Below are 13,092 nucleotides of genomic sequence, written 5' to 3' on the forward strand. Positions count from 1 at the left end.
TCGGGGGGGGGGGGGGGGTAGAGGTGCGTTTGTCACAAGACGAGTAGATGGAAGGTCCAATGGAGACAAGGCAACTCTCAAAAGGGTGAAATCGGAGGGGGGTGAAGGAGGCAATAGAGGTGTGTCTGTCACAGGACGAGTAGGTGGAAGGGGCAATGGAGACAACGTAACTCTGAAAAGGGTGAAATCGGGGGGGGGGGGGGGGGTAGAGGTGCATCTATGGGTTGTACACATCTGAATTTGTGTATCACCTTATGATCATGGAAATGCTTCAAACGAATAAACATGGAAATGTTGTATTTATGAAATTAGTAAACTAGTAGTACTAGTAAACACTAAAACATAATTAGCATACAGTACAACGACTCTCGAAGATGAATTTATTACATTTTTTTTACGGAATTACAAAACGCGAGTAACGAATACAAAGTAAAAAGTGCTTAGACTAACGAACACGTGTGTAATACCCAATGGCCACAGCCCAAAGCGTTTATCACCTCAACGGAAATGCAGATTAGGTAGGTTGCTATTGTGCCAAATTTGTTCGATCTTCAGTCAATTCTCTTTGCGTTGGAGCCTGAGCGCGAATGCCTGCAGCGAGAGGAGCACCTTCCTGAGCCGGTCCTTGGCTTGGGCGTCGATGAGGTTCCCCTTGTCGTCGAACTTGGGCGGGTCCTCGTACGCCCTGATGTGGAGCTCCGGCTTGTTGATGAAGTGCAGGTCCAGGTATATCCCGATCTCGCGCAAGTGGAGCGACGCCCTGCCCCCGCCGAAGTCGCCCCCCGCGCAGATGATCGCCGCTGCCTTGTCAGCCCAGCATTTGTGTGTGCCCCTCGATGCCCAGTCCAGCGCGTTCTTGAGCGAGCCGGTGACGGAGTAGTTGTACTCGGGCGAGGCGAAGAGGAAGCAGTCCGCGGCGCTGACCCTGTCGCGGAACGCCTCCACGGCCGGCGGGAAACCGTCGCCACCGTCGGTCTCGAGGTCCGGGTTGGCCATGGGCAGGCCGGAGATGTCGACGTGGTCGATGCGCAGCCCTGGAATGCACTCCTCGCACAGCTCCTCGGCTGCACCACACATGCAAGGCACAGTCAGCACTGCACATAATCCCCACACATCAGGTACGAGCACATGGCTACTATGAACATTTTGTATGGCAAGTTTAGTTATGCAAGGATGGTAATTTTACTTCGCAAACATGGCATTTTCATATTTCAGTTTGTTTTTTGACAGAAACTTGCCGTGTGTTACTACAATTCATCGAAAAATGTAATGGCCGGAGTGCCACGTACATGATGTGTGACACTTACCGTCTAGAAAATTAAATAGGGAAAAGTCTAAAATAAACCTTGAATTCATGCTCTTAGTTTGAATTGAACCCTAACCTTCAAATCCCTGGAACCGACACTCTGTACTCTCTAATCCCGGTCTATCCTGGCGGATTTCTGCTAAATGTTCCTTTGGTGCACTGGAAAAAGGGCAATCCTGATCTAGTAAAACATACTAGTCTCAACAAATATAGGGGCACACTGGAAAATGCATTGTGCCGCTACTTGTAGCACGTACCCAAAAAAAAAAGTTCCCCATGTATCACCCTTTTTTATACCAAATTCATTTTTTTATATATTATGGTGGAAGTATCAGCTTGACATGGCTAAACTGAGCATTTGTTTGCAAGGACTGAACTAGCCTAACCTTTCTATTTACTACAAAAAGTAACTTCAGTTGTATCATATATATGAGGTTCACTTACCTGAATACAAGAAATACAAGGAAACAGCTAATAATGACAGAAACAACCGAACCAATCAGGATCTGATATATGCTCTGTGCTAGCACGTTAGCTTCATATTTGAGTGAGATAGAAAGAAGGAAAATGGAGAAGATGAATCTGACATGTGTTTCCGCAAAAAAAAAAAAAAAAAAGAATCTGACATGTGGACTAGTGTAGTCCGTGAGATTGTGTAATCCCTACCGGAGACATCCTTTCTCCCGGTGCACCAAACAAGTATTTTGTAGAAATCAACCGGGATAGACCGGGATCAACGAGTATAGGGTGACAATTTCAGGATTTCAAGGCTAGGGTTCAATTCAGACTTAAGAGTACGAACTCAAGATTTATTTCAGACTTTTCTCAATTGAATATGTTCAAACATACCGGCGCGGATGAGGCCGTGATGCCACGAGTTGTTGCGGAGGGAGCCGCTGAGAGCGGCCACGCGGAGTGTGGGCTTCGCCGAGGCCGCAACGGCTTCCATTTTCCCCTTGTTTCGAGCTTGATTTCTGTGATGACCTGAGAGTGAGTGGCTGCTTGGGTCACTGGTGTGGAGCTCGATCAGGTGAGTGCGGTCCATTGGCGGAGGAGACGGCTGCCTTAAATAGATGACCAAAAATCAATCTCAGCCAGGTCATCGTGAACGTCGGATTCGTTGACGTGAAGCTCGATCAGGTCTGAATTCGTGACATGTACCGGTCAGTAGTGGAAAAGCATAGATCGTCATCGATGGCATCATATTTCTTATAGTTGCCTAATCTAGGAACAATATTATTGAATACTACTCATGGATGCACGTGGGCATATGGCCAACGACCACTCCACTTTGAGGGAGACAGCCAGCAGCCGGCACCTTTGTATTCAGACCTCATCGATGGCGTCACTCGCCTCGCCGTTTCGCGGGTACGGGCAACTCCAACGCATGACCTCATTCGATTTATGTTTGTCTGTTTGGGCTTAAATGGACAGGTGGCATGACTCAACGTGCGATCGCATTCGTATTCTTTGATCGTCTTGTGTTTGGCCCGTCCAATTTTCACTCGGTTTGTGTTCACACGGACGTCGAATGGATAGACACGTGTTTCCTCCTTGTCTATCTCAGGGACCCGTGATGGTCGTTCACCTACCTTCGCCGCCCAAAATAACCTAGCACGTGCGGCGGGGCTCAGCTGTCAGCCACACAGCTGTTAGGCCGTCGTCCTTAATGTGGAAGCCGTGGACCGACCAGTGTACAACTTTCACTTTCGAGCCACGCGGCCTCCTTCACCCCCGACACGAGGGAACAAACCCTAGCGGCCGCCGACGCATCTCTCTCATCCACCTCCTTGCCAGCGTCATGGGCTGGCATTGGATCAACAAGGGGAAGCACAACAATGAGGCCGGCTCCTCCTCCGGTCGCAGCCGCTCCACCAGGTCCGCGCCGCCCACAATACCTGCTTCACCCTCGTTTGCCATCGCGCTGCCGGCGGCCCCGTGGCGCAATAGGTCGCATGTCTCCACCAACATCTGTCGGTGCTACTGGGAGATGGTGCCACCACTCCTGTGGGGGGATGCCCACCTCCCCAACAATTGGCATCTCTATGCGGATCGCGTGCCTGTCCCACCAATACCGGTGAGCGGTCGCGCCCGCCGCGAGGATGTCGACCGACTTTGTGCCCGCCTACCACCAGATCTGCTCTACGACCACAGGTATGTCATTGATTCGCCAATGTGGGATACGTGGCTCCGCGACGAGCACGACCTGTGGCGGCAATCCTTTTTTGTTGCTTGTCCTTCGAGCCCTCGCGCCCGCGTCCTGCTTGTGCTGAGAGCCGGCCCCAAACATGCGGGCGTAGGCGTGTGCACGGCCTCACGCCGACGCCATCTCCGTTCATGTCCCCGCCGCCGCCACCTCCCATGATCGAGGAGGAGGCCGAGCTCGTGAGGCGGGTCATGGAAGACTCCATGAACACCCGCGACGAGCGCCAATGGGAGGGCTTTAAAACCCAATTGGCCCTCTCTGCAGCCAGCGACGTCACCATCCCGGAGCTGGCATGGCCGTCAAGGAGGAGGTGGTGGAGGAGCCGCCATTGCCGCACGAAACCCGCGCCTGGTGGGCCAGCGGTGGAGCTGGTCGTCCACAGCGCCGGAGATGGCCGACGTGGTGGGTGTCGGGCCATGGTCATCCACGCCGTCGCGGTGAACAGAGCAGGAGCCGGAGCCACGGGAGGAAGTGGTGCAGGCGCCTTTGGTCTGGCAGGGGCCGCCATCCCACCTTTGGCAGCCACCTCCATACGTTGACCACACCAGCGACGACGACGAGTAGGACAACGACAACTGAAGATGACGACGGCCTCACCGGCGACGGGCCTTATCTAGTTTAATTTATGTCTCTTAAGTTTTAGTTTAATTAAGAACTGTGTTGAACTTGGCTACTATGGACGTGTGGACTTTTTAATGTTTATATTAATATTTTTATATTATTTGCAACATCTATTTGGGTTTTTTGAGGCAAAATTCAAGCCCAAATATACAGACAGTTTGGGATGCGGCGGGTCGGTTGGGCACACCGACCGCCGCATGATCACAAAAGCGGACCTATCTGTTTTTCTACCCTGAAATTCAGATAAAACGGACATGTGTTTGGGGACATGTGTTTGGGGTCCTACTTCCAAATGGGATAAGAGAATTTTTATTAGTCTCTTTCTTTCTCTCGATTGCGTTGGAGTTGCCCTAAGACCGGTCTTGTGCAGATCAAGGTCTTCTCGTTTGTGTGTGTGAAATAGACCCAGTCATTCTTCTTTGGACGAGACTAAGAAAAACAGTGCCTGACGCCGACAACGAGGCGAAAGGGGCCGGCTCGGTGGCTGCGTTCCCACTGTTTTCCTTCGATGTGATCCTACAGGGTTTCTCTTTTCAGTTTTGGTTTACTTCGCTTTTCTGTTTTATAGTGTCTCTTTTTTATATTTAAATTTTTTAATCGAATTTTTATTCTGGGTTTAGTTAGTTTTTTTATTTTTCTGATTTCTGTATGGTTTGGTATATCTCCTGGTTTCTGTTCCTATTTTCTCCTTTTGCACTATTTAATTTTTTATTTTCTTTATACAATATTTTTTTAAACAGATGGTAAACAGTTTTTAATATATTTTAAAAAGTATATGATGAATGTCTTTAATACACGGCGAAAATACCCACTGAAAAAATTAAACACAAACAAAACATTTTTCTAAACACGAGGTGGCCATTTTAAATATTTTTAATTATTATAATCATATTTTTAAATATTTAACTACGTAAAAAACACTGGAAACCCGGCTAAAAAAATAAAGATAGAAAACCTTTCATTGGACAATACATTGCCAGAGACGGCCGCCTACTACGCTCCAACTTGTGTGAAGTCTCGGCTATCGTCAAATACAAGGAATTATGAAAAGAAATCCATAAACCATTTTTTTACAGTCCGGTGTCGATCATGGGATTTTTTAGTGACTATACATGACTAAGGCGCAACTTGTTCCAAAACTGATGTAGGTCCAGAACGGCAAAGTACAAACGGCTGCTCTACCTAGCTGGATCCCCCACCCATTGGACCATCGCCCAACTTGCCACTGACAAGGCCAAGAAGGGGAGGGGAGGAGGCCGGAGAGGCTGCGGGAAAAGGAAATTCCTATTTGCTGCTCCTTGCGGCAAGTTAAAATATTGTTCTTCTTTTTTCAAAATGTTAATAAATTTCAAAAAAATCTGGTGTTTCTCCTAAATTTTAAATACTTTACACAAATGTTCTTGTTTTAAAATTTTGTTCCCAAATTTAAATAATGTTCGTGAATTACAAAAATTGTTCAAACATTCAAAATATGTAAAAATGTTCGTGACTTCCAAAAATTGCTCACATATTTGAAAAACTATACAACTTTTCCAACTTTTTCTTGGTGTTTAAAAAATTGTTCAGATGTTCAAAACATGTTTATGTTTTTCCAATTTTATTCATAATTTTCACAGAAAATCGCAAGATTGAAAAAATGTTCGCTTTTTGCAATTTTTGTTCAGGTTTCAAAAAAATGTTGAAAAGGTGAAATTTCCCCCCTTTTTTTCCAAATTTTTTTCACAAATTCAAAATATGTTCATGATTTTCCAAAAACAATGTGCAAATTTGAAAAAAAAATCCCTTTTTAAAAAATTTGTTCAGGTTTCAGAAAATGTTGAGAAGGTTAAATTTTCTCCCTTTTTTTGAAATTCTGTTCACTAATTCAAAAACTGTTCGTGGTTTTCCAAAAACAAATGTTTAACTTTGAAAAAATATTCGGGGTTTCAAAAAAATGCTCCTACTTTTCAATTTTTTTGCACAAATTCAAGAAATCTTCGTGATGTTATAAAATGGTAGAAATTTTCAAATTATTTTCCTTTTCCAAATTTTGGTCAGAGTTTCCAAAATTTGTTTACATATGCAGAAAATGTTCATTTTCAATTATCATTCAGATTTCCAAAAAATGTTCATGTTTTCGAAAAACTACCAAGTGTTCAAATTTGTTCAAGAACTCCCCGTTTTGCTAAAACTTTTAAGATTTTTTTTTATTTTCCATAGAATTTTTCGAATAAATTTCAAAATTTTAAATGTTTTGGATTGAATAAATATTCACTTTCCTAAAAAAATTGTGTTTGAAATTCCCCAAAATGTTTAGATTTGTCGTCTCTTTTGTAGTTCTTTTAAACCACGTTGCATTTTCAAACAACAATTTTCTTGTATTCCACTGGTTCTGTACCTATTCTTACTGCCAGGATGTGCGAAGTACAATTCCTGTCGCGCCAAACATTTTTAGGAATTTTATGCCACTAAAGGTTCTCAATAGCTTGCGCCACATATTAATCAAGAAACATCAGCAGCTCATGTGGCTTGGGACACAAAGTCTGGAGTCACATGTCCGGAGTTCGTGTCCTCCATGTATTGCGCGATATTTTTCCTTATTTGTTTTGCGCGTTGCCGTGTTCGCTACCTGGGCCGGCCCGTTAGTTTGGCACTCTGCGCCAAACTCCGACATTCTACTGCAGAACGCTACAGATAGAAAGGTCCCGCGGGAAAAGGAACTCTCTAGGAGGAGGTGCGGAGAGCAGATGTTTATTTCAGCCAAATCATTCAAAGCACAGTGTGAAAGACTTAACCGTTCATTTATTTATTTTTTAAGAGAAAACTTCCGATCTATTCCCATCTATTTATAATATCATCATTTATTTGACATGCAACTATTCTAAAATAACCACTTGCCTCTTAGCACACAAAGTACTTCATGAACTTCTACTGTATTGTCTCCTAGCGCGTTCATAAGACTGCTCACAGTGGGGAATAACATATAGTAGTAACTTGCCGATGTTACTAGTCTATGTTACTACCTTCATAGTGGGTAGTAACATATGAGTGGTATCATGAAAGAGTTTATTTATTAGGCTATAGACTCATGATGCCTTGAAATGTGTGATGTTACAGTAACTATCTAAGTTACCATAAACCCCTCTCTCTTCATTAATTAGCTGTCACATAAGCAATCTTGTATTAAAATGTGTGATGTTACTAGTTAAGTTACTCCCATTGTGGCTAGTCTAAACTTCATCAGGGGCGGAATTGGGCCTGGGGCAACTGGGGCTATAGCCACAGGCGTGGCCCAACTAGTAGTTATACATTCAGTTAATTTTTTTTCCATTTTTGTACGCATAAACGGCCCAGCCCCAGCCATGTAAACGCAGCCAAGGCATCAGCCCATATAATAGCGCAATATACGAGCTTTCCAGCCATCGCTACCAGTTCGCAATTAGCCCACGATGCCATGATCGCTAGCCCAACCACACCGTTTCTTCTTCTCGCTCGTCTGATCAGGAAATAGATCTCGCTCAAGCGATCACGCTGCGCCGCCAATTCCCCTAGTGGCGATCGCTCGACTAGACAGACGAACGTCCAGACCTACGCCCAGTCGGCTGGCGCTCGGAGCCTTGGATCGGATCATCTCTCGCATCATCGGAGCTACCCCCTCTAGCGCTATGTTCTGCTCCATCTACACAATGGACTGGATATCTGACCGATTAGGTTTGTGATCTCTTGTACCCTCTACTCTTTTTCCCCTAGTTCGTTTTTGATCAACCGAAATCAAGGAATTGGTAATGCTAAATTTTATTCCTTTGTTATTTGTTAACAGGAAAAAAATACCAATCAAAGATGAAGAAGACCCGGACAATTAAATCTGTTTTTCAAGCAACATTCAAACAGCCTGCATCAAACACATCAATGAATGACCAACCGAACGAGTAGGACTCGGAAAAAAATGCGAGGAAATGCAATGGTTTACTACCTTGTGCACTTTACGATAATATTTTTTTGTAATTCATATGAACAATTGACCTAGTACATGTCCATTATCTTGATTTTAATTACTCTATTTTATGCTTACAGTTTCCGGTCCTTCTAATATTGCTGGTGAAGAATGATGTCCTCAAATAAAGCAAGTCCTCACTAATATGGTACAAGGGTTTCTTCTCACAGTAAAAATGAGCTTATATTTCTTTTTTTTGTTAACTATTTCTTTTGTCGGATTTCTTCTCAGAGTAAAAGTGAACTTATATTTCATTTGTAATGGTGATGTACTTCTAACATGCATTTGTACGCGGTATTTAACGTTATTTGTAGTCCCCCACATTTTTTTTATTTGTAGTCACTTTAGTTTTAGCCCTAGGCTTTGAGAAATCCTGGTTCCGCCTCTAAACTTCATGAACACAAAGTATTAACCTTCACGAACTTCTATTACACTGTCTCTTAGCGGTTCTCTTCGCACACAATATATTTTTAAAGGTAGTTGATCCATTGTATTTATCTCTTAGGTGTTGTATCTAAGGCGCTTTATGTGATGTGTTTGGACCTCATAATTGCATTTCCACGGTGTGGTCTTGTTGTACCATGAAGTAACATAATTAACCGCTTACACACACAATTAATTGTGTTGTCTAAGGCATTTTATGGTGATTGGTTTGGAGATCATAATTGCATTTCTACAATGTGGTCTCATTGTACCCATTGCATTTTTAAAGGCAGTTGACCCATTGTATTTATCTCTTTGGTGGTGTATTAGGTGGTGTATCTAAGGGGCTTTATGTGTTTGGTTTGGAGATCATAATTTCATTTCTACACTATGGTCTCATTGTACCACGAAGAAACACAATTAACAGTTTACACACACACACACACACACACACACACACACACACACACACACACACACACACACACACACACACACACACACACACACACACACACACACACACACAAGGATGAATATATGAATGTAGATTTAATGGTGTTCATACCAAAACTACTAATTAATATATTGTTGTAACAATGAAATGTTATTTTTGGCTATATGAATCAAATAGTGTGTTGTGTGGTTAAAACTTATTTTCCCACCCGAGGCTAAGATCCTGAAATTTGACGCAAGAATTTTTTCTTTTGTCAAACAAAGCAGGTTGAATAGGGTACAGTTGGTTTCCAAAAATATCTGTTTTAGATAAAAACAAATAAAAAATTATTTTGAAGCCTGAATACCGAGATTTTGTCCTTGTGCTTGACAATGGTTAAGAATTATTCTTTTCTGCCGCAAAAGACCTCTTTTGTAGGGGGATTCAATCCCGTGATCTCATTACTCTCACTCGAAAGGCCCACCACAACGACATCGTGACATTTTTGTAGATCCTAAATCTATGGTCTTTGTATATAGTTCAATGTTTAAAATTAAATTTATATGATTGCTTTAACAATTCAATGTTTCTGCAGTGACAATGGAATTTCTAGTACTGAGCAAAACAATCATCTTGTAAAACAACATTTTGGCAACCGGATTTGGATGAAACCCTAAAATCGCTTAAAGTTGGTTACAACTTTCTGCCAGACGTTCATGCCCCCCCAAAACATGATAAAGTTTACCACGCCGGTCTCCCATGCTGACATTGACTCGAACCAAGCAAGCATGATCCTGGCCACTCCTTCTTTCTACCTGGATGGCACCTCAACTCCTAACGGCAAGGATGATCCAAGCTTAGCTTACCTTAATTAATTCTTAGTAGTTGCTGATGCTTGCTAGGATTCCAATCATATTTACACATTGACAATGAAACTGGCTTTTGATGCATGTTAGCATAGGTCTCCCCCACATATAAATCTGTAATGCACGGTTATAGATCTAGTATCATAGCCAATTCCCTAGGTTCAATTTCGCAACACCTACCACCGCTGCTCCACATCTGCTATCTTTTATTTATCGCGAGTTTACATTACAACATCTAACTTTTATTTTGTAGTACTTTGTTATCTTACAAACTATCCCTTTGATTCCCACAAAGTACTTTCAGTTTTGTAGTCTAGGTAAAGTAAACGCTCAGTGCACATAGGGTTGTGTCGTTGGCAGATAGAATGAGAGAATATGAATCCTACCTTTAGCTCCTTTTCGGTTTGACACTCCATACTTATCATCTCCACTTTGGAAAGACGACAATGCTCATTGCATTTGGGGATTACCAGGTCTTGCGGGGATCAATGTTCCCCAATGAGACATGTTTACTTCAATGCCCAAATGCAGTGAGTAGGAACATAACCTCTTTCGTCTACATTCCCTACTACATTTGGGGATTATCAGGTCTTGTGGAGATCAATGCCCAAATGGACATGTTTACTTCAAATACAGAACAAAACCAATATAAAAAATGCACAACATAGACTCAATCAAATATCAAATCATCCTACCTCAAACCTCGCGCGCGTGAGAGAGAGAAATGTGTGAGGAGGGAAGACAGGAGCACAAAAAGAGAGGAGAGGGGAGGGAAATGAAAAGCCGGTTATGGGAGTGGTGGGAGAAGAGGGGGGGTGTGGAAAACTGAAGCACTGGTTGCACAGACTCCTCTGCTTCCCAATGTGATTGGTTTCTCCCCTTACCCTTTGCCTACTATGGACCCCTCCACTTACCAATTCCCTTCCCCCAAATTTGACCCCTCTGCTGACCATTGCCCCTCATCGTCTCAAAAATTGGGGGGGGGGGGGGGATGCGTTTGAGATGCCTAACCTCTGCCCTTCTATGTGAGGTGGACACGAGACACATCGACACACCATGACGATGCTGCACAACGAGACGCGGCGATGCACCATGGCGACGACACGGGATCGCAAGCTAGATCATGACGACATGCCTGTTACGGAGAGGCTTGGCGGTGCCAGATCTGACATCCTATGGTGTGATCTTATGGGTTGAGGAAAGGGGAAGAGATGAGTACATTGGTGTTGGAAGCCTGTGGGCGGTTCTAACTATGAAACCTCATCGAATACTTCCCAACTATAGGTGGCTTCAAACCTTTAACTGCCTCCAAGAATTACTGCATGCAGTTCCAAATTTCCATCCGACTCGACACCAAAATAACCGCCGCTGCTGGATTATTATATACGGCTTTTTCTACTAGTGTGGGGAGGCATGGTCCGACTGATAGTGAGCCCGACAGACTGTCCCGAATCCCCTATTCCTCCCCTCGATTTGGGGACAGGGTCGGTAATTTTAGACGTTTAGTCCCGTCCATGGACAAAAGAGGAATAATGTTGGAGGCATAAAAGTGTCTAGACCTGACATGTACTCCCTGACATGCCCTGAAGTCAGATCTTGGCCTTGTTTTGTATGTGGTGTGCTAATGATTGTATAATTTTCTGTGTAAGGATAACCAAACAAACAAAACGTTTGTTAAAAATAAGAATTAGACTGAATGATGTTAAACAAACAAGATTTGTAATCTACATTGATGCCTAATTTTGTTACCTTTTTTGAGCCAAAGAGGGACCTACCTTCCAATTTGATATAAAGAAATCATATGCCTAATCAAGTTACTAATTGGGACTTAATGGCTTGTGCGTTGTAAGTTGTAACTTGTATATTTATTCTCGTTTCATTTCTGTTTTTGTTCTTTTCCCTCATAATGACTCATGTTTTCCATCCTTAATGAAACCAAGAAAAATTCCTTTTGTAAAGAGCAACCAAACTATCTTAATAAAACAAATCACCAAGATTTTTGAATTTGTTTGCACCAAATGAGCTTATTCATCATGGTATGGCTACCATGATACACATAAGGGGGCTTTTTCGGAAAGGAGGTGGGCCTTTGATTCAAGGAATTTGATTAGATTTGTACACGAGATGTATTTCAATGTTTTTTCTATATAGGTAGTCTGATTTGTCGGACTTTGATATTTAATATTTTTGCTTCAAACTCTTTTAAACTATATTATCAGGAAATTTTCATGAATTCAAATATCCCGTTACAATTTATTTGTGATTTTCGATGATATCAAACACTCTGTGATATAAAGAAGTGTAGTTTTAAATCTTGAAGAATTGAAAATAACATGTCACTCAGATCATGTATCTATTTTTGCTCATGTATTTTTACTCCGGCTCATTTGAAGCGAGTGCTCCTAAATCCGAAGACCCGCCCATAGTATAGAGAGAGGGAGTAGAATCTTGCGAATAAAAGAACCCCTAAATCCAAAGACCGCCCATAGTATACGGAGAGCGAGTATAATCTTGCGAATGAAAGGACCCCTAAATCCGAAGAGGGGTATGTTTGGATTCTATATGAAGTGTACCTTGCAATTTTTTGGTTCTGACCCAAAAATTAGTCTTTGTTGGAGTGGTTACTAAGTTTTTAATATGTCAAAGTACTTAAGCCAACTCTAGTTTATTTTCTTAGCAATGTTAACCAACTCATGAGCAATCAAAGCTTAACCAAAATTTAGACTAGCCAAACCAAGCAAGTTTGACCATAAACCAAATGCACTCATAGTACTCCCTCCATTTTTATTTACTCTGCATATTAGATTTGACTGAAGTCAAACTTCGTAAATTTTGATCAAGTTTATAGAAAACAATATAAAAATTTACCATAACAAATCTATATGATGTGAAAGTACATTCAACAACGAATCTAAAGAAATTGATTTGTTATTGTATATGTAAATATTTTGTTTATAAATTTTATCAAAATTTACAAAGCTTGACTTTGACCAAAACTAAGGCCAACTCCACCGCGCGATCCCAAACGGACGTCCGGATTGGCCGGATTTTATCCCTTTGGGGCGCCGATGGGTTCGCCTGTGTCCGGCTTTGTCAGATGGGTCGTGCGTGCACCCACCGCGCGGCCGCACCCCAAAATCTGTCCGGGGTGGACGTGAATAAAAAAAATATAAAAACTAGAATGAAATAGCTAAAAAAGTAAATAAACGCGTTTAAAAAAACATAAAACATATATAGGGTCGGCCACAAAACAACCTAGTT

At 42.5% G+C, this 13,092-nt stretch overlaps 1 protein-coding gene and 1 long non-coding RNA gene across 2 annotated transcripts; one reads left to right on the top strand and one right to left on the bottom strand.

The window, feature by feature from the left end:
• Nucleotides 1–364: 364 nt before the first annotated feature.
• On the bottom strand, nucleotides 365–2,321 carry LOC123059408 (probable NADPH:quinone oxidoreductase 1). Its single transcript, XM_044481988.1, has 2 exons — nucleotides 2,156–2,321; nucleotides 365–1,064 (listed from the first exon to the last, which is right to left on the bottom strand). The coding sequence occupies exons 1-2, from the start codon at nucleotides 2,253–2,255 to the stop codon at nucleotides 556–558; spliced, it is 609 nt and encodes a 202-aa protein (XP_044337923.1). The 5' UTR covers nucleotides 2,256–2,321; the 3' UTR covers nucleotides 365–555.
• A 5,228-nt stretch (nucleotides 2,322–7,549) lies between these two features.
• LOC123059409 (uncharacterized) lies at nucleotides 7,550–8,738 on the top strand. The gene is made up of 3 exons (XR_006427436.1): nucleotides 7,550–7,823; nucleotides 7,933–8,076; nucleotides 8,187–8,738. It is a non-coding gene; the product is annotated as an uncharacterized lncRNA (long non-coding RNA).
• The last annotated feature ends 4,354 nt before the right edge of the window (nucleotides 8,739–13,092 follow it).

The sequence above is a fragment of the Triticum aestivum genome, chromosome 3A (genome assembly GCF_018294505.1).
Source record: "Triticum aestivum cultivar Chinese Spring chromosome 3A, IWGSC CS RefSeq v2.1, whole genome shotgun sequence".
Taxonomy (NCBI): Eukaryota; Viridiplantae; Streptophyta; class Magnoliopsida; order Poales; family Poaceae; genus Triticum; species Triticum aestivum.